The sequence below is a fragment of the Maniola hyperantus genome, chromosome 7 (genome assembly GCF_902806685.2).
Source record: "Maniola hyperantus chromosome 7, iAphHyp1.2, whole genome shotgun sequence".
In the NCBI taxonomy this organism is placed as follows: Eukaryota; Metazoa; Arthropoda; class Insecta; order Lepidoptera; family Nymphalidae; genus Maniola; species Maniola hyperantus.
Window position 1 is genome coordinate 4,328,496 of NC_048542.1, and position 22,475 is coordinate 4,350,970.

The following is a 22,475-nucleotide window of genomic DNA, read 5'->3' on the forward strand; positions in this document are numbered from 1 at the left end:
AAAAGATAACGATCTTTAACATTTACCTAAGCAAATAAGTAACCAAGTAAACTAAAGTAATTAAGTACCTACCGAATTATTCAAATTATAAGAGCACCTACTAAACTTATGCAAGAAAGCCGTTATTTGAGCTCCATTACTATTATAACTAGTAGATAATTACGTGCATACATATAGTCCGCGACAGGTCAAGATGGCAATCGGGGTACCGGGTATGAGGCAGGGGGACATCCCACATACCCACACGTCCCCCCCCCCCCGCGCTCGGCGGGCTCGCCCAACGCTTGGAAGTTGGAACACATAGACACAGCCTGGAGTAAATGTGTTCTGTGGACACAGCCTTGATTTCGTTAAACTGTGACATAGATTAAGGATTATCTTCTATAATATAAAAATAATTCACTAAATGTGTTTGCTCATCGCAAATCTCGAGAACGGCTGAACCAATTTCGCTTATTCTTTTTATAATATTCCTTGAAGTACCTACGAGGATGGTTCTTACAGATAGAAAAATTTAAAAAATTTGAATCGACTGTTAGGCGGAACCATATAGAGATATAGTACATTCATCTAAGGGCGGAACAGAGTTCGCCAGGGCAGCTAGTAGGTTATATTATTATTGTGCAAATTATCACAGCTGGCAATACGATACTTGAAAGGTACTTCAAAATCAACCCTACTGCTAAGAAGATATAGACGATTATTGCTTGAAAATTTTCGACCAATAGCTAGCTAAATCGCGACAGTTGTGTCCGTTGTGTCACAGTTGTGTCCCCTTTGCTCTTGATTGAATATTCTTTGTTCTTTCTCCAACAGCGCCCCCCTGTCAATGTCATTCAAGTACCAAGAGAGCCTTGTCGCACTGTGCGTGATTCAATATATTATCCTATATGTTATTGGTCTGTGATTCAATATACGATAGTGTTCGAAGCGGTACGCGTGGATTTCTCACAAAAGTAGCTTCATCAGCTTTCTATACTTAGGTTTTATTATTCTGAGACATCGATGTTCTGAGGGCGTAATGATATTGAAAATATCATTTTACGTTGGTAAAATCGGCCCTATAGTACGTGGTAGGTAGTAGACTAGTAGTACACATGCAAGTTCTTTGAAATACATAAATACATGGTTGCCATAGCAACTTTGAAATTGTTTTGTCAGTTAGACAAGCAAATCACACCTGTCTTTTATCACGAAAATAATAAAAACAAGAAAAAATTACTATATCAATCCGTGGCTATAATAAATAAATCAAGTGAGGCTAGGTAAACTTATTAGTTTATCCTATTAAGCAGGTGAGTAGGTGCTATTCGTCTGTGTAACGCGTAAAGCGTAAAATTTAACTCCTCTCGCGCCATTTTAACTGTTTGTGTCAAATTTCATGTCAAAAGTACGATTTTAGTCCTTATTCTAAAGGTGAACCCATAGGCTTAGAATTTCTGCGGTGAACCATGGATGAATCCACAGATATGGTGAACCCACGGTGAACCGTACTTTTGACATGACAGTCGACCTCGCAGTCAACCCATAGGATTAAAATGGCACGTGAGGCGTATATATTATAAAACAGATTTATTTTTAGGGTTCCGTACCTCAAAAGGAAAAACGGAACCCTTATAGGGTCACTTTGTTGTCTATCTGTCCGTCTGTCTGTTAAGAAACCTACAGGGATACTACCCGTTCACCTAGAATCATGAAATTTGGCAGGTAGGTAGATCTTATAGCTGACATTTGGGGAAAAATCTGAAAACCGTGAATTTAGGGTTAGATCACACACAAAAAATTAAATTGTGGTCATGAACAAATATTGCTATTTTCAACTTTCAAAGTAAGATTACTATACCAAGTGGCGTATCATATGATAGGGCTTTACGTACATTCTAAAACAGATTTTTATTTATTTTTAGGCGATAAATCAAAAACTAGGTATTATACCTAGTTTTTGATTTATCGTGCAAAATGTCGATAAAACACGATTGTAGTACGGAACCCTCAGTGCGCGAGTCTGATTCGCACTTGGCCGGTTTTTATTTTTATGTTTTATAGTTTTTGGTTCATTGCGCAAAATGTTGAAAAAATACGACTGTACGGAACCCTCGGTGCGCGAGTCTGACTTGCACTTGCCCGGTTTTTTACGCATTATAGACATCGATGATTATAGGTACCTACCTATATTATCTACTGAAAAAAATATTATTATAGTGTTTGAGGTAAAATGGATAAGCCACTCAATCAAGACGACATAACAGCGATGGAGAGTCAGCTGAAGCGAAGCGTGGAACAGGACCGGCAGTACTGGCGCATTAACACTGTGAAGTGCGATGCGATCCACACTGCAAAAACTTATGAGGAGTTTGCGTAAGTTTTCTAGAGAACGAGAAGGGCTTAGGCCAATAGTCTCGCTGGTCAAGTGCGGATTTGCAGACTTCACACACCATTGAGAACATTATCATGATTACGGAGATCTCTCAGACATGCAGGATTTCTTTCCTTCACTGATAAAGCAAGTTATACTTAATAGGTGAAAAAACATACATTAAGTCCGACAAGTTGGAAGCACGTAACCCGGGATCGAACCCCAGACCGCCCTATTAGCATGCTGACATCTTAACCACTATCATCAGTTTCACGGTTTGTTACCCGTGGTCCCTCCCGTAGTCCCGGAATATACCACGAGGTATTTTTTTACTAGTGGTCCTTACGAGAAATACAATGCTGCCGAATCAAAATGGTACCTTCCAGAAGTAAATAATAAAGCTTCCAGAAACTACGGGAGGGACCAGGACTATCGGGAGGATCTCACCCATTTTGTGCATGAAAAACCTAGGTTACATTTTAACGCGGAAAATATCAGTTTCTATAGGATTTTTAAAAATTTAAGTCCACGCGGACTATGTCTCGAGTAGTCTTATTTAAATGCCTGCCTATTTGTTACTTTTATACAGCTTTCTGCCTATTTGTTACTTTTATACAGCTTAGCTACCAAACTGATGTTGACGAAATTTAGTAGGTAGTACTGAGATTGTTTGCATCTTGGAGACTATATGCCAACGAAACGTTACTATAACGCGAAAAATTTAACTCCTCACGCGCCATTTTAACTTTTTGTGTCCATGCCAAAAGTACGATTTTAGTCTTTATTTTAAAGGTGAGCCCACGGGTGAACCGTACTTTTGACATGACAGTTGACCCATAGAGTTAAAATGGCACGTGAGGAGTCATTTTGTACGGACTATATTATGTACCTAGCTGTCAGTCAGGCAGTCAGTTAATCTTATTAATTGATTAATGGTCCCATCGCACTTGAACTGCACTGCGCGACGCGGCGCGGCAAATATACTTAGTTTATATGAGTTTGTATGGAGCAAGGCACTACCTGTACCTACCGTCACCTGTGCTACCGTGTCGCGTCGCGCTGCGCAGTGCAACGCAAATGCGTTTGGACCTATAGGTAGGTACTTAGTATATTTTGTACGTTTGACAGGGATCGCGTAGCGGCTGCCCATTTACGCCCATTGGAGAAAGCAGATTTTTCCAAGAAAGTATCAAGGGGTTGGAACCAGTATGCAACTCCAGATCCGCAAGCGTGAGCCCGTTTTTTTTGTACTACTTACTTAATTATTAGTATAATAATTAAAGTAAAATAAAACTGCTTAAATAAGTATGGTGTTTGATGATTTATTTAAAACAAAAGCCGTTTATTTAAAGATATAAAATTGAGGGTACTCGTGATTTTGATGAATGGTCTGAGGTAGGTACAATTATTTTGCCTGCCTACATAACTACATAATATACAGACTTGGAGCCTGTGAGGGTCAGAGCTTCGTTGTTTTATAAAAACTAAAAGTTTCTTTGCGCATTGTCCCCAACACAGAGAGGAACGATCATCACCAATGCTAATAGTAATATTCCGAGGAAAATATTAAAAAAATAGACTTTACAGTTCGACGAAAGATTGCCAAAGCCACCATTATCCGCCACCATGATCCAAACTTCATAGTCGCTGATCGTTCCTCTTGGGGACAATGCGCATAGAAAGTTTCAGTTTTTATAAAATAACGATAGTCTGGCCCTCATGGGCTCTTAGTCCAATACAAATTGGATTCCGCACGCGTTTTTTCGCTGATATGTACAAAAGCCTTAATTATGATTACCTATCATTTACTTGTGATAAGGTTTACGCGTGCCTTTATCTGAGCTATTACGATTTGTTACTACTCTTAGGATTGGAAGATAAAATTATAATTTCGATCTTGGTATGTTTGCTTTCTTTCTTTGGATGGTAAAACCGTTTGTCATTGCGATCCATTGCGACCAGAGGCTTATGGTACCAGCCGTACCTAAAACATTATTTACCTACTTAAGTAATTTTTTTTTTAAAGTACTGGGCCTCTGATTTTTTTTGGTATCGGAGTCGGATGTCAAAATATGAAAGAGAAGAAAATTCAAAGTTCATAAGTACTTATATACAACATTAAAACGATAAAGAAAAAAAAATCAGCATTTATGAATACTACTAGCACTATTTATGGCAGTTTAAGGGATGATTTATGCTGGACCGTTCTGGGTCCGGGCCGTGCTACGTCCGAGGCACGTCCGTCGCGCGGACGATCCACGAATTCCAATTTTGACTGGAGTCTTATAGTGATATAGGATAGTACACTTAGTAAAATTATTATTTCATTGACTAAATCTAGCTCTAATTTTATTTTGATTAACTTTTTGGGCGCACTGATTCCAATTTAAAAAGGAAAGCTGATGAGTAAAATAAATGACACTTTCAAGTGCGCGTAAGACTCGCGCCCTGAGAGGGTTCCATATCGTCAATAAGTGGGACTTTTAGTATAACACGTAAAATTTAACTGCTCACGCGCCATTTTTTGTGTCAAAAGTACGATTTTTTAAAAGTGAACTGTACTTTTAACATGGCAAATGACCCATAGAGTTAAAATGACGCGTGAGGAGTCATTTTGTACAGACTATGCATAAATCTATTTAGATGATGCCGGTTATTTTGTCTGCGAAGTGCGTGGAATTAGTTTTTTTAAACATCCCTTGAGAATACCTTGATTTTCCGGGACAAAAAGTATCCTATATCCATTCTAGGGATGAAATCTGTGTCTGCACCAAATTTCGTCAAAATCTGTTAAATGGATTTAGTTCCTGAAAAGCTTAATAGCAGACAGGTTCCTCTGGTGCTGCAAATGTTCATGGGTGGCGGTAATCACTTAACATCAGGTGACCCGCCTGCACTTTTGCTCGCTATCTCTATTAAAACTGATATACAGACTTTCGCATTATAATATTAATTGCTCATGTGCTTTGAAGTATCGTATTTTTCTCTTACGTTAAACTGGAAATCTGATTTTTACAGCAGTGTAAGATACACGTTGGTTGTAACTTCAACCCATTTTCGAGAACAGATCATAGTTGTAAGTTTTCACTTCTGTGAGCAGTCCCCACTGACAGACATTTTTTTCCATTAAAAGGTACAGAACCTTAAAAAATGTTAACGAATATTTCATTTAGTGAGGCGAATTATCTGACCCTAATTTCACGCGAGCATAGCCGCAAATTCAAAAATATAATAAGTTATTACTCTTGGTTTTCGGTAGCAGCCCAACGATACTTGCTGTGCGGCCCCTTAGATCTGGTCTGGGCGACATTTTCGGTGTAGTTCTCCACTTTCTCAGTTTGTTCCTTGGACTCTGCTTTGAGTTGATCGTGAGCTGCGTAGAACTTACCGGCGACTGGTATGGCTGTTGAAATAATCTATACTAATAAATAAAATTGAAGTGTTTGTCTGTAATGTCGAAATAACTATCTCATATTAAGCTCATGGGGTTATTTGAACTGTATACCATAACTGAAACCCCACGTTTTTAAAATTTTTGTCTGTCTGTCGGTTTGAACGGGTAAGTCTTTGTAACGGCTGAACCTATTTTGGCGGGACTTTCACAGATAAATAAAAGATTAACCAGGGAGTAACAGAGGCTACTTTTAACTGACTTTCAAAAAAAGAATCACACGCGACTATGGAGAAACAAGATCTGTTATAATATGACGCGGTCAATGCAAAAATCACCCAAAAAATCCACTCTAGAAGAACGGCAATTTGTTACTTAACTAGATATAGATGCTTTTTTTAGTTTTTTCTTGTTTTCTTTGCGTCACTGGCACAGATCACTGGTCAATATGACGTCCTAGAAGTTTGCTACGAGTTGTAGCACCGTGTAACCGTAGGCTACGAAGACTGAGCCGACTAGATCTCTTGTTTTAACGAATTAATAGGTATAAAGTTCGCATACTTACAACCAAAGTTAGGCCTGTATATCTTGTAGTTGCGGAAGTGTTTCACTTCTCTGTAGATGATTTCGTTGAGCATGTGGATGTCTATGGGCATCCGAGTGCCGAAAGTGCATTTTCCTTCGCCCATTTTGTTTTGAGTTTCTAGTGTTTTTATAGGTTAATAACTATTTGATTATATAATTTATCATATTAAGTGTGTTTATTGAGATCTACTGAACCTAAAAGTTATAGGTAGTATTATTAGTATTACAGACCTAAGCTTCTTTTTATTTTTAACGAAATTTCCTGAATATAGGTTCCTACCTACCTATGATCTCCTGGTACCTAATACGGGATTTCTGCGCTAAAATCTATACATCGATGCTAAAATCTCCTTGGTAACATTTATTGGGAGGCTCTTTAAAGGAGCCTCCAGGAAGAGAGGGAGGAATCATGTATTTGTAGATAGACTTCTGTTTCAAAGGCAAAGCCTGCGTCAGGAGCCAGGGTGCAGTTTTTCTTGGCTCTTTCTTTAGGATAGCCGATAGTCCTATATAGAGTTGCAACTAACCTTGTTAAAAAAGTTATTCAGAGTTTAAAATTTTTAAAAATATATAAAAATCGTAGCAATGTTTCTGTTTTTTATGTTTTAACGACTTTCAAATATTTTCCTAAAGGCTTAGTGAGGTTTATGCATTTATGAATGTTGACTTGAATTTCAAGTCAAAAGTCAAAATTATTTGACGTTATCAAAGAGTACATGTAACATAGAGATAGTATTATACAAAGAGTATACTATCACTACGTGGTATTATATTTAGACATTATCATAGAATAAACAGAGTAGGCAGAACTGTTGAATTCATAAAGGGTCTCACTGACGAATAAGGAGTAAATAATATCCTACCCTACTCTAAGAGCTAGCGCGCACAACGGAAAATTTCCGTGCGTTTTTTTCCGCAAAATCTGTGATCTATTATAAAGCTACATTGAAGTGCGCGCACTCCTGAATTTGGCACCGGATTTTAATTGATATATAATGAGTTCTATAAAATTAAGTACTGGGCCAAGTTATAATATTTTTTCTTTAACGCTACAACACTTATTTACATGTATGTAACTCAAATTATTTATATTCAGAATAGGTAAAATTTTACGCTCCCTGATTGTCAAATTTTTTATAATTGTAAGATGATAGTGGTGACAAGAGTGGTGATAATTTAATACGTACTTAAAACTAAAGCTACGAGGGTTCCAAACGCGCCCAGGTCTGAGAAGGGCCTACAACAAACTCAGCTACATGACTATACTAATTAGTGTTGCAATCAAGTTTTTTTTAATGTATTAGTGTAAGTAGTCGTTAGTTAATTAAATAAAATAAAATAAAAAATGAAATGAGCACAAGTAGCGCCCCTAAAGCGAGTTTTTTATTTTTCTAGTTAGGCTTCATGGGCAAATAAAATTGGGAACCTCTGCCCTAGAGGATGCCTACTCACTCTTATCTTAAAGGTACTCTTAAGTAATGGTAGCCCTATTTTATATAGTGTTAATCAACAGGTGTTAATTTTAATAGGAGCGTAATACCACTCGGGCCGCGGGGAACAGATTAGATGGCAGTAGATTACAACGGATTACCTATAGTTTAAGCTGCGCTGGATAAAATTTGTATGCTGAATTTTAAACTTTATGTAAGAATATTTCGGCAATGAAAGTGCATGAATTTGTTAGTGATTCTCTCAAATTGTTGTAGTTTTAGATTTAACTATACTTAGATTGTTTTTAGTTTAGTATGTAACGTACGATGGGGCTGGCATATAGGTCACATATAAGTATATATAGTAATAGCCCCTTAAAAACATCTGATAAAAAACCCTTTTTTGCTGCCAAGGAGAAATCTTCTTGAGATATCCGACCTACCAAACTACCTCTAACTGCATAAAACCAATCATTTTGACTAACAATGGGTTGGTCATAATTATACAAAACTTATAGTCCTCGAGAGGTTGAGATGGCAATCGCGGTTCGAGGCGGGGAACACCCCGTACACCCGCACGTCATCCGTGCTCGCACGCACTGGGTTAGAGTGGGGGTTGTGCGGGTGTGCGGGGCGTTCCCTCCCTGATTGCCATCTCAACCTGTCGCGTACTATATTTTTTCTTTAATTTTTGCCTGTAAAATATGTCCGTGTGATTGCTCGTAAGTAACTACTCGTACTTGTAGCTAACGATATTTTAAATCTTCTCTTGAAAACAGCTGCAGGTGAGCAATAATAAAGAATCTAATAAACGGAGGCTTTCCAATGAAGATCTGTCAGGAATTTTAAAAACGGGCGCTTTATCTGCCATTCCTGTTGCGACCGCAGCGCGCGTGAAGCACTCCGGGCTAGGTTGTGCCAGCGAGCGATGCGAAAGCGGACGCGGGAGATAAGTAGTTATTTAAAAAGGTAAGTCTCAAGAGCCTCAATAGCTCAACCGGTAAAGGAGTGGACTGAAAACCGAAAGGTCGACGGTTCAAACCCCGCCCGTTGCACTATTGTCGTACCTACTCCTAGCACAAGCTTGACGCTTAGTTGGAGAGGTAAAGGGAATATTAGTCATTTAACATGGCTAATATTCTTTAAAAAAAAAAAAAAAAAAAAGTAAGGTGTCGATTAAACCAGCTGTAAATTTTAACAACAGACAACAAATTTACTAAGGTAAATGACACTAGTGTTTTCATTAGTAAATTTTTCGTAAGTTAATCATAATCTACCTAAGCTATTTACGTGAGTGTAATTGCGGCCTAGTAAATCAATTCAAAATTTCAAATCAAATCAACATTTATTTATTTCATGTCGAACAATTACTTACTAATTTCTCTTAAGCTACGTCTGTGACCTTACCACTAGTTCGGAAAGTAATTCTACTGAGAAGAGCCGGCAAGAAACTCAGAAGTACGTATGTAAGAATGAATTATTAAACTTAATAAAGCATCACCACTTGACCATCTTCTAAGATCAAGACCTTAGGTAGGTACACCGTACATTTCACTAAGTCGTTTAAACAAGTTTTATATAAGCTGCTCTAAGGCTTAAATAAGTAAAAACGCTTCGCTTATGAATGTATGCACAGTTCAGCTAAAATTCCGATCGCCTATCGCCGCGCCAATATTGCGGGCATCCGCGAAATCGACAGCAGCGGGACAACTATTTCATAAGGCGTATAATTGAAATATCCGCAAATGCCCCTCGATCACACAAGGTGAGAGCACACTGGACTGAGGAAAATGGTACGTACCTACTACCTACACATTTCGGTCTTTCTGAGACACGCCTCGCGGCAGCTCAAATGGACACGTCACCTCAACCTGAGGCATGCCGTGCCATGTGGCAAATCTCGCCGATCTATAAGTTGCCGATATTTTGTTATGTTATATATAGTGGTTATGTTATTTCGACAATTCAAAAACACTTTGAAAAGTTATTTGAATAAAAAGTTATGCTATTCTAATTTCTATTCTATCGCTCCCAAAGCAAGCTGTAGCAGCCGCATGCTGCTCTAATTTGCCTCAAGGCGAGACTCACCACCAGGAGAGGTTGCAGTCAAGGGTTAACTAGTATCTAATTAAAAAAGCTGCTTGGCCTGAGGCTGCTCAATAGAATGCGAAACTTTAACTCTATAAAGTTAATCATAAGCACTTAAGGATTTGGTGAGACTTGTAAAGCTAACCATACCTGAAACGATATGTAGGTATGCTTAGGCTATTCTATCATATTATGAAGCGAAGCAGAGACGTACATATATTCAGCAGACTAATCTAAACATATAAAAGGAAAAGGTGATTGACTGATTGACTGTTCTATCAACGCACAGCTCAAACTACTGGACGGATCGGGCTAAAAATTGGCATGCTAAGAAAAGATTTTTGAAAATTCAACACCTCAGGGGGTGAAATAGAGGCTTGAAATTTGTATAGTCCATGCGGACGAAGTCGCAAGCATAAGCGAGTCAGATTATATTATTGATAGATAGCTAATTGTATCATGTACCTACTCTGATTGTTTGAAGCTATCTGTCTGAAGTCCGTTATGCGTTCTCCTTTATGCAGAGTTCTAGGTGGAGTAGACAATACCCGTATTTAATGAGGAGGTCATGGATATACAGTATATAAGTACCTATGGAGGAGCAAATGTACATTAGACCAGTTAGGCTAACATGCCCACCACGAGAAAATTTTGTCTACGTATTTACTCGTCTTATTTGTATGAAGAAACACGAGATAATGCGTAGACAAAATTTTCTCGCGGGGCGCATGTTAGGCCTGCAGGAGTCAAAGATTGGCGCCACCAAAATAAAACTTTTTTGAACAAATGTAATAATTTTTTCTCTTTTAATGTTATTTACTGTAAGAGTTAATTGCATCATTAATCATTATTTAATGATAACGGATATATTATTCAATAGATTGAGGGCATGGCCAGCGCCAATTTGAAAACACAAATCACGATCACGAAACACAAGTCAGGTCATTGCAGAACTTCTTCTTCATTCACTCTTAAGGGCTTCCGAGACGGTCAACCGGCTTAACGTCTAGCACGTAGTTTTGTTTTGCTTGATCAAGCTGCTTGACGGTCGCATCAAGCAGCTTGATCAGGCAAACGGCAATTTTCACATATCTTGAACACTGTCTGAACGTCAAGCAAAAAAATAAAATCACATGAATCACCGTCAAACACGCAAACGCTTGACTCAAACATCAATTAGTAAACATCGTAGCTATACGGTCAAAACGCTTAGCTCAAGCATAAATATCTACGTGCCTCTAGTAATAAAATGGTAACTCTCTCGAGCAGGTGTGCAAGCCGAGCGGTACGCAATCTGAAGATGATTATTCATACAATCTACACTTCTCGCTATACCGCGATTGATTTCGCAATTCAATTTAAATGAGATTCAAGACAAATTTAAATTAATTCAGGATTCTGTACTCTATCTTTCAGTAAATTATTCCATTCGTAAGGCATAGCTACCTTCATGAAATAATATTGTAAGCACATCAAGAACGTTTAAGTTGTCTCAATATTTTTGCCAAATTCTGCCTATTCTGCTTTTTGCATTTGATCTAAAAGATCAAATTCAAAAAGCAGAATAGGCAGAATTTGGCTGTACCTTTGTTTTGTAATATCTGCACTTACCCATATTCGCAATAAAGAAATTTGAATTGAATTGAATTGAAAGCTTTAATGAAAGCGTTGATGAATTAAAGTTTACCGGTTGAAAAACTCTAATGAAGATATGAAGCAAATAGAGGCATTAACTTTACCTACCTAATCTATGCATATAAAAGGACTGATTTATCAACGCACAGCACAAACTGCTGGTCAGATTGGGCTGAAAGGCATGCAGATAGCTATTATCATGTAAACATCCGCTTAGAAAGAAATTTTGAAAACTCAACCCTTGAGGGGGTAAAATAGGGGTTTGAAATTTGTGTTGTCCACGCGGACGAAGTCGCGGGAATAAGCTAGTCAGTACCCTTATTATAAATGCGAAAGTGTGTTTGTTTGTTTGGTTTGTTGGTTTGTCCTTCAATCACGTCGCAACGGCGCAACAGATCGATGTGACTTTTTGCTTGGGTATACCTAGCTATAGACCTGGAGGGTGACATAGGCTACTTTTTATCCCGGAAAATCAAAGAGTTCCCCTGGGACTTTAAAAACCTAAATCCATGAGAAAGAAGTCGCGGGCATGAGCTAGTTATATATAAATAAGAAAACTTAACAAATTAAAAGTATGTCGCAGCGGTGCAGATCCACAAACGCGTTAAAATCTCATTAAGTCGTCAAGTGAGTTATCACGGCACTTATCGTGATGAGGTTGTGTTGTAAATACCTCCCTCTAAGTAAGTATATAGATATGGTACGTAAATAAAAATTGCTTAACCGTTCTTTAAAATGTACAGAAGTGAATAGCGGGTAAATAAAGAGGCCAATCACGCAGTGTACAGCAACATGGCTATAAATTAAATAATGAGTGATGACGATGAATTGTGAAATAATTCTGAATAGGTTATCTTACAATTGAAATATAATTACAATGTGATTTACTTACTATCCATCAAATGAGTAGGCACTTAATTAATTATGGATTTCATAACCATAAAAAATCTAGGTAGGTAGGTTTCTTGTTATCGAATGTATCGTGTAAAATTTCAGAAGAAAAAATTACCGTTTTATTTTTTCTCAGTACCATTCGCAGGTCACATCTTTCCATGCAATTTATCCCTGTCAAGATATCACCAATTAATAAGACCGTTACACATCCTAAGTAATTCGTAAATATTCTGTATTTTTTATGTTACCTATAAGTAAGTTTATAATTAAGTATTGTGTGTTGTGTGACACAGTGTTTTTAATTTACCGATAGTGAAGCGCGGTAAAAGCTTGACATTGAAAACTTTCATCCTGAAATCTGTGCTCTACACTATTATCCCTACGCAAGACAGGCTTCATATTCAGCCAGTCCCACGCCACTTCAGTCCCACGCTATGCTCCATACGAGACGCACGCTTGCGTCTCCTCGTAACCTGAAACTTTTCAGTATATCGATGTACTCCTATTAAAATAGTGGAGGAACTTTTGTACCGTGATTTTAATTTAGTTTTAATTAAATGGAATCGTTTGAAGGTAAGTTTTAGGGTTTAAAAAAGTTTGAATTTGTTTTTGCATGTGACTATATTATTTGCGTTTCTCTTTAACTAAATGCAATAATAAATTTTAATTTCCATAGAAAAAGGAAATTAATATTGTACCTATAATAATCTACATATATGCCTTTTATGTATTTAGGATTTAAATTAGTTGGTACATAGATATAATCATTACTATTTATTCAATTAATTTTGAAAAGTTTCTGCTTTTAAATCAATTAAGTTCGTATAATACTTATTTAACTATCTTAGAGGACTTTCAGCAGATCGGTTACTTACCTACTTAATTGCTAGTTACTTAGCTGCAGGTCTCAGGTTTATATGCTGTTTAATTGAGGGGACTCAGACTATTCATGAAGTAACTTACGTAAAAACAAATGATGAGACATTCTTACCGTACCTACTTAATACCTACTGGTATTCTCTGAGTATTTCTGCGATTTATTTTAAAATACACTGTATGAAGTAACACTATGTTTGAAAAATGAATTTGTTTTATCTAAACTTAAATTATTGAAGTATTGATTTTGAGTTCTCAGATTCAGATTTAGTTACCAATCAATCCACTGTTTCCTAACATTGTATACTGTACCTTCCTTGGACGAATTGTCTACATTCGTCTAAGGTGTGGTTATTATTAATCTATACCATCTAGTTCGGAATACTTATTTGTACAAAAAATTAAAGAAAAGAAAGCGGTGCGACGGTCTTCCTTTTCTAAAAATATTAATCCTTTATGAAGATTTAATAAGGATAGTAAAAATAAAAACGATGTACTTACTTTAGTAAACGGAATGCAGATTATAACTCGGTTTGCAATTTTTCAACTTATTCAACAACACTACGCTATTAACTAAACTTTCTCCATCTTCAAAGTGTAAACAAAATATTTTAATCAAAAATAAGATGGACTTGACCGCGAAGTTCAACCTTTGCTCGCATCTTTTAAATAAGTTAAATGAACCTCTACTTTTCAGGAAGTAGAGAAACCTTATTACAAAAACTTATTTCTTTAAAACAACGGTGTATACAGCGGAAACTCGATTAACCGGACTAATTGTTGTCGTTAGGGATTCGGATAATCGAAAATCCGGATAATCGAATGTATGAAGAAAAGTGGGTTTTGTGCATATTATGTAGTTCACTATAATAGTATTTGCAATTTTCAAACTAAGATAACTATACCAAGTGGGATATCATATGAAAGGGCTTTGCTACATTCTAAAACAGATTTTTATGCATAATAGTTTTTGATTTATCGTACAAAATGGCGGAAAAAATACCCGAGTATGGAACCCTCGGTGCGCGACTCTGACTCGCACTTGGCCGAACAATTTTCGGTTGGTGGTCCGGATAATCGCGAATCCGTATAACCGAGGGCCGGATAATCGAGTTTCTACTGTACTTAGATAACCTACGTGTATAATATTTTTTAAGGATTTACCAAATAAAAGTTTTAAAGGACTTTTAAAGGACACGTAAATTACTTGCTTTTATTCTCATAATTGAACTAATTGATATTTTCTGTTCGTTTTGGAATTTACCAAACTTAAAAATTAAGCTCGCTTGATTTCCTGTTCGCTTTCATTATTTCAGTAAGCTTCGTTTCTGTCAAATTCATGTTAAAATTACACGATATTATACAATAGGTCTGGTTGCTAATTTTCTGTATAGGGTTTCATGATACGCGCCTGTTTGGAACCCCCAAAAAAAGTAGGTACCATTATGTGTAAATTTGCATTATAATTTCAAAATTTTCTCTGGTCTGGTCTGGTTTGAGGATTCCGCCGTGGCTAGTTATCGCCATACTGACAAAGCCGTGCCTCCATAAGCGATTTAGTGTTACGATTCGATGCCATGTAGAAACCAAAGGGGCATTAATTTCATAAAAACTGTCATTCCCCTTCCAGGATAGCCCGCTTCCATCTTAGTCTGCTTTATATTACTTACCACCCCTTGAGATCACAGTCAAGGGCTTGTATCTGAATTTAGACTTGTATCTGAATTTAAAAAAATGTGTCTGTCTCATATTATTGCGATGCCGTCTCGGGCCTCCGGCGACGGTCTAATCCGCCGTTTGCGCTACATGTATTGGTCGATCTTTATTTGCTCTAGAATAATTGTTCTCCATATTCTGCTTCTATCCTTTACGCCCTTATCCTATGATAAGATTGATTTTTGAAATTTATAAAGCCTTCCAGGCTTATTAAACCTAGACTAATGTCAGTTTTTCCTTCAACGTCCGCCTCCTATTCGGGAGGTCGGGGTTTCGATCCCGGGCACGCACCTTTTATGTGCGTTGATTTAACGTTGAAGGAAATCATCGTGATCGAAACCTGCATAGTTCACCATAATGTTCTCATAGGTGTGTGAAGTCTGCTAAGCTGCACTTAACCAGCGTGGTGGACTATGGCCAAACCCTTCTCATACTGAGCCAGCTATGGGTTGATCATGATGATGATGAAGATCAGTTAAAAATGTTAAGAAAGTAGATTCTTCAATTTCCCGACGGCTTCATGAATAGTCAACGCTGGATAAATAAAAAGACCTAATGAAAGTAGCCCTTATGCCGATTTAAAAATGCGAACCTTTTTCAATGCGCTTTATTAAAATGGATAAAAAAGTAATTAAGCGTTTCAAAATTAAGTACTTAACCACTTTTGCTAGAAAGTATCTAATTAACTTGGATAGGTATAAAATGTACTTAGGTATAAGTTATAGTTATCAGTATAAGTTTAGACGAGCCTAATTAAACTTAAAAAGTTGGCAACTTAAAGTCTTCAAAGTAATAATCGGTAAACAATTACTGGTATAAATATCCCATTTTATTATGAGAACCAAATTTTCATTTGCTCAGAAAACTTAAGTTGTGATAGTTTTATGTGGTTAAGCAAAATTTCCATATTAAGTAAGGAATTATAGGCAACACGGGACTGGGTTCGCTCGCGATTACTTAGCGGTCAGCGGTGTCCTCATGACTTGGTCATAAAAGCTTTACTTAAGCTTGATTTGTTCATTTAATGTCAATCCGTTGAAGTTGGTAACTGATTCAGTCACTTCCAACTGTAGGTACTGTCCGATTGAGTTGAAATTTTACAAACACGTATGTATATATGGTTTTGAATGACAATAGATGATAATTTGATAAAATTAGTGTTCCTGATAATAGCATCATCATGATGGTCAACCCATCGAGCACTGATTTCCTCTCAGAATGAGAAGGGTTTGGCCATATAGTCAGCGTAACCGCATTAGCCAAGTGCGTTACTGGCAGGAGGCGGATGTCTTAACCACTAGGCTATCAGGGCTTTTTCTGATAGAGATGTTAGATGGATATAAGAATTATCTAAAAGGTATGACAGTTGAATTTGAACTAAGCAAGTGCTTTGTTTTCATGCGTATGTAATTTTCAAAAAACACGATGACTAGCTGGAAGGAGATGGATGGTGGGAACGGAATTCTCTAAGGGCATATAGTAGGATAATCTAATCTGTACAATTTCAGTTCAATACTTTTCACGAATTCAAAAAAACTATGCCTGACCTTGCGCCTAAGCATTAGAGAGAGGTGATTAAACTATACTAGGTATATTTGGCTACTACGAAATAATAGATGTGATGGCAGGATGTGTAGTTGTGTACTGTGCAAGTACCTATGCCTCTTAGTGCGATATTGGTTTGTCAGTCAACTTTTCTTGATTTACCGGTTGAAGATTGCGTTGTCTCCGGTGGAAATAGAATAAAACTAATGATACTCTATCAAAAACTGTTTGGTGTTGAATGAAACATGCGACGAAAAGTTTGGGACGGACCGGATGATAAATGGTCCGTATAGATTCAGGACGTTTCAAAGTACATAGGTACAGGTTAGGTAGTGTAAAGTAAACGAGCTTTTGCTTGCTACAGATATTAAGATACTTAAAACCCATCTGTAGCAAGCAAAAAGCTTGTCTAATGCTTTGTAAGCATACTTATTACCTAGACTTAGATGCATAGGTCTTAAATAGGGATTCTTCCTTTCATAGATCAACGCTACGGAAGCATGTGCTACGGCAACCTCATATGTTTTTATAGGGTTCCGTCCCTCAAAAGGCAAAAAGGAACTTTTATAAGATAACTATGTTGTCTGTCTGTTTGTCTGTCTGCCCATCTTTCCATCTGTCCGTCTGTCCATCGTGTCTGTAAAAAAAACCTATAGGGTACTTCCCGTTGACCTAAAATCATGAAATTTGATAGGTAGGTAGGTCTTATAGCACAAGTAAAGGAATAAATCAAAAAATCGTGAATTTGTGGTTACATAACAGGAAAAAAAAATGTGTTCACGAACAAATATGAGTATTTTCCATTTCAAAAGTTAGATAACACCAAATGGGGTATCATATGAAAGGGCTTTACTTACACATTCTAAAACATTTTTTAATGCATAATAATTTTTGATTTATCGTGGCTAAATGTCGAAAAAATACGACTGTTATACGGAACCCTCGGTGCGCGAGTCTGACTCTCACTAGGCTGGTTTTTACAATGGTAGAGGAAGGGTGCAGCTGAATAAGCCGCTACTTTGATGCACTGCTTACTGGGACATTATACTGTTGTCTTACGGCTTGCTTGTAAAAAGTCATCTCGGGAAGATCTGTTTGTCTCCTCTAACTTTGAGTTTTAGAGAAAAGCTTTACGTACATAAGTACCTAGTTCTATTTTGATCTATAAATCCTAAGTTACACCGAACGCTTCTGTTCAATGAAATTGTATTAACTTCGGCAAAGGGCAAGGGAATTTTCAGGTGTTAAGTATATATAGGCAAAAAGGTACCTATGCGGATGTGTAGTTCAGCGAATTCACTGGTGTAATAATTGCTAGAATTTTTATCTTATCAAAGTATGATATGCAATGCAATAAGAACTACGGTTATCCGTCGTTCCGTTGCTACGTGATTGAAAGGACAAACCAACAAACACTCTTTGCATCTATAATGTGGGTGGTGTTTATCCTATACGATAAAGGCAACAAGCACAATAATTGGTTGATTCTATTGCTTGTTGAAATTTCTATTATGTTCTACTTACCAACTAGCTTATTCCCTTGATTGACTTGAGAAACTAGCTTATTCCCTTGATTTAAATTTCAAACCGTATTTTACCCCCTTATGGGTTGAATTTTCAAAAATCCTTTCTTAGCAGATGCCTCGGTCATAATAATGCCAAATTTCAACCCGACTCGTCTAGTGGTTTGAGCTGTGCGTTGATAGATCAGTCAGTCAGTCAGCCAGTCCGTCAGTCAGTCAGCTTTTTCTTTAATATATATAGATTTTAAGTAAACAGGAAGGAAGGTTGAGAGAGATCCTTCATAGAGAGATGCAAGGCAAACTTCCGGTGTAAGCAAGTGGAAAATAATAAACTTCAATAAGACAACAAGTCGGAAAGTCTCGGAGAGAGCGGCCTTGGCAAATAGTATTGGACTTTATTTATCCTTGATATTATAATGCAGAAATAAGAAAAGTACTTGAGAACTCAATAACTGGATGCACTCAGATCGCATTAGCGGACGGTAAATTTATTATTGCGACTCCAAGGTTCCAATATTCAAAGGCTCAGACTTCGAATGACAGATCGCCTTGGACGATCTAACCTATGGACTTGTAACGCGCCTAATATTACGAATAAAAATTTCTGTCACTTTTGGTGCGGGACGAGGAAACACTACATAGACAACTTGACACACTCACTCAACAAAGTTTTGTGTCATTATTAACACACACATATCTAAATCTTCAACACTACTACATTTTACGCACACTAATAAGTTATATACATCAACATACAAAGACATTACGAGTGTAAGACAGTCAAATTGATTTGCGATGCTACCGTATCGATATTTTAAAATATATCGATAGTTTTTCAGAAACAAAAGTAGAAGTAAGAATTTATTACTCGTATTTAATTACTTAAAACCAGTGTTTGGTCAGCGTAGCGTATTCTTGCATACATTCACCTCACTTAATAGGTAATTATCCCAAAAACTAATAATGCAACGTAAAAATAAGAAAAATATTTATTTAAAAAATATGCACATACTTTTTTACTTATTTTATATCATTTTTAATCTTTTGTATTTTTTTATATAACGAAATTTTCATTTAAAATTTCGATAGTGAAAATGTGCTTATTAATGACTTATATTATTATATAATACAAAATAAACCTGACCGCGCAAAAACCTACCAAACATAATTAGTAGGTATATCAATCAATAAAATGTTTTTTTCTTTCCAATCAATCATTTATTTATTGCACATTGGGTTTACATGGTAATTCCAATATGGTGTACTCTTTGTCCAAAAAAATTAAATGTAAGTTATTAAATATTACACGTATTGCCCTTACAAATTAGCAATGCAAAAATTTTCTCAATACCTGCCGCTTTTACCCCACAGCAAAATTCCATAAGACAGATATGATACTATGAAAATAAATTAGTAAACACACACGGTGGCCTCTTCTATTTTTAACACGTCATTATTTACCATTAGGTTAATGTTATGTATATTCTTGGCGATTCTCTCTGTAAAAATATCGAAATCTGTAAAAATAAAACGATTATGATAAATTATTACCTAATCCTCATCCTTGAGAAAGGTACACCTTTTAGCTACAAATTACCCAGTTCAGAGACACCCTACCCCGTTTCTCGCCTATCACTAAAATTGCGTTGCTTTAATATTTTTTTAAATGTATTAAGTACGTGAAATCACAGAAATCGACCAGTTTTATTACAAGTATAGGTAGCGAAAAAATTGTGGTAATTAATAATAACTATTCTTTACTTGACTTGAAGACGGTAATTTAGTCGTTAATAATAAAGAAAATGTTTTCATCGATATCGATAATCGAACCGCAATCACTATCACATGATTCTTAAAAATCGAACCTTATGTCCTATGCAATTAAATCTAATACTGAAAAATTTGGTAAAAATAACACAATAGTCTCGTGGGGAGTGCGGTATACTATAGACGGAGAGCCAGGGCCCAAAATACTGTTTGAATTTACTAAGGCTAATTTTTTTATAGTTCATTAGAATGGTTGCGTACACAAACATACTGCGGTCAGTCAAGTGAACCTGAGAACAGTGACTCAGGTGCGCTATCAAAGGTGTCGTACCTGCGAGGTAATAAAATGAATTTACTAAGGCTGAAAATTGTTATATAACTTGTATATTGCATATAAATAAAAGTTGTAATGGTTAGTCAGCAGAATATGGGGACAGAGCTGGTCAGTATGCGCAAAAAATTAGCCTTAGTAAATTCAAACAGTTTTTTGGGCGCTGGCTCTCCGTCTTTAGTATACCGCACTTCCCACGAGACTAGTGTTATTTTTACTACTACGTAATTTCATGCTGTTCACGCGTATTCAAATTTTAACCTAATTTGTATATAACGAGGGTTGCAATTGTTTAGAAAAAACAAAATATAGTCTCGTGAGAAGTGTGACTCGTTTCTACCGAATTATTACGTACTCAATTACTGAATCGGTAAAGTTCTCGATTGTTATTTTATTATAATAATTTATGTAATTTAATTTATAGAAAGCGTTTATTACACCAAAAATACTTACTTATGAAATGAAATTCCATCTTTTTGTAAATTTGATGTGTTTGATTTGTTCTTGCACTCACTAACGGCACAAACAGGCATTTTTCACCCAGCGTGTAAGACGTCGTCACACATCGAAAACGATTCTGACAATGACAAAATCGATTCCGCAAACAGTGTTTATAAACGCAGTGGATTAAAAATCCATTACTATTGACAGAGGGGAATAATCATGCGAGGCGCGTCCTTAGGTTAGATCGTCCAAGCAGATCGCTTTTCCTTCTGTTTTTCAAAAAGTTTGATCTGGGGAATTACCTAAACTTTGGCTAGTTTTGTACATCTCTACTACAAGTCAAGAACATATTCATTTTCAGTTCTATGCGAATTAATGTAACCGTACCCCTATTTTTTGAGCTAAATTGACGGGACTACTAGCTTTTCGCTGAGATCATCTGTAGACACGTAGACACACATACCTACCTAATGGGGGCGTCATCTCTCAAAAAAAAAGAAAGCGAACGAGCAGGCGAGTCGCTTGATTTTAAGTGATTACCGCCGCCCATGACCATTTGCAGCACCAGAGGAACAGCCATAATATGTTGCTGGCCTTTCAGGAATTTGTTGGTCCGCCCCTTAAACAACCCTATGTAACAATCTAGAGGGACCACCGCGGAAGGGAGTTGATTCCACAGTTTACATATGCGTGGAAAGAAGGATTTGGCACAACGGACGGTTGAAGTGCACGAGGCGCCCAGGTGGTCCGGTACAGGGTCGCCATTCAAGCATCTTGAGACCAAAAAAGTGCATCATTCGAGCTACAAGACCATCGTGATTAAGCAAGATCATTTTACTGGCAAAGGGAAGGCAATTTACTGTTCCATTACGACGTTTCATAGCAATTAGGGGTTAAACTACCCTTTCATGTTACGCTCATTTCCATATACTGCTACATTCATCCAAGGCCAGCCTCGATAAAAAAACACATGAATGAATGAAGAAATGAAGAAACATCTTAAATATCAGTAAAACCCTGTTTATAACCTTTCAATATCCGTCGAGGTTCCAATTTCCGCCACCCAATTATCTTTTTCTTGTCTTTTACAGACTTTAATGCTACATGATTTGACAAGGTTAATCTTAAAAATAAGTGGGTAAAATTTATGGAGAAAAAAGTTGGAAGCTGTTTGATGAACGGTTGAAATTGATGTCAGTAAATTAATGGTTGATTTTGATAGCAAGGATTTTTTTTATTGAATGCAATTTCTGATACTAAGACGAGATCCTTTGCCAGTTTGGAGATTTGCAGAGAATTCTACTAAGTAACTACTAATCGGAGGTAGGTCGTCATCCCGTCATATATAATGCACAGCTAGCTGATACCCGCGACTTTGTCCGCATGGTTTTATGTTTTTAAAAACCCCGTGGAAAATCTTTGATTTTCCGGGATAAAAAGTAGCCTGTGTCGTTTTTCAGGTCTTGAACTATTTTCATGCAAAAAAACACGTCGATCCGTTGGAATGACAGACAAACCAGCAAACCAATAAAGAAAAACACTTTCGCGTTAACTATAGTATAGTAAGTATGTGTAGTGATTATGAATAACAATAGGGTAGGTCCTTTCCTTAAAGCTAAACAGAAATATTGTACCACGTTGGCTATCCCATTTCGTTCCCGGATATTCCACTCCACCTTTTAACTCGTATTATACCTACTTAATGAGGGCTTCTTTGCCTCGGTCCGAAGGAGACGGAACCGATCCATGTCTCAAAACATATTCAAGATACCTAAACTAGGTCTATAATAATTTTGAACCATTTCTTAGTCAGTAAATCCTGAGAGAGATTACCGACGCGATCAGCGCAACTGTTGTTACTGGCAATGTACTACTGTGCCCTAAATTCTAAAAT

The 22,475-nt window shown here is 36.8% G+C and overlaps 2 protein-coding genes across 2 annotated transcripts in view; one reads left to right on the forward strand and one right to left on the reverse strand.

The window, feature by feature from the left end:
* Positions 1–4,201: 4,201 nt before the first annotated feature.
* Positions 4,202–6,449, reverse strand: LOC117983478 (cilia- and flagella-associated protein 144-like). Its single transcript, XM_034970044.2, has 3 exons — positions 6,313–6,449; positions 5,600–5,759; positions 4,202–4,340 (listed from the first exon to the last, which is right to left on the reverse strand). The coding sequence occupies exons 1-3, from the start codon at positions 6,434–6,436 to the stop codon at positions 4,202–4,204; spliced, it is 423 nt and encodes a 140-aa protein (XP_034825935.1). The 5' UTR covers positions 6,437–6,449.
* A 6,366-nt stretch (positions 6,450–12,815) lies between these two features.
* LOC117983954 (uncharacterized) overlaps positions 12,816–22,475 on the forward strand; it is a 67,303-nt gene continuing 57,643 nt past the window's right edge. The window contains exon 1 of the mRNA XM_069499838.1: positions 12,816–12,952. The gene's annotated coding sequence lies outside the window, so the exon portion shown is untranslated. The remainder of the gene's footprint in view (positions 12,953–22,475) is intronic.

Coding starts and splice junctions, on each gene's coding strand:
- LOC117983478 (XM_034970044.2), bottom strand. CDS start 6,436: ATGGGCGAAGGAAAATGCACTTTCGGCACTCGGATGCCCATAGACATC. Junction 5,760..6,312: donor ATACAGGCCTAACTTTGGTT/GTAAGTATGCGA, acceptor TTATTTCAACAG/CCATACCAGTCGCCGGTAAG. Junction 4,341..5,599: donor GCTGCTACCGAAAACCAAGA/GTAATAACTTAT, acceptor ATAATGTTTTAG/GTACGGCTGGTACCATAAGC.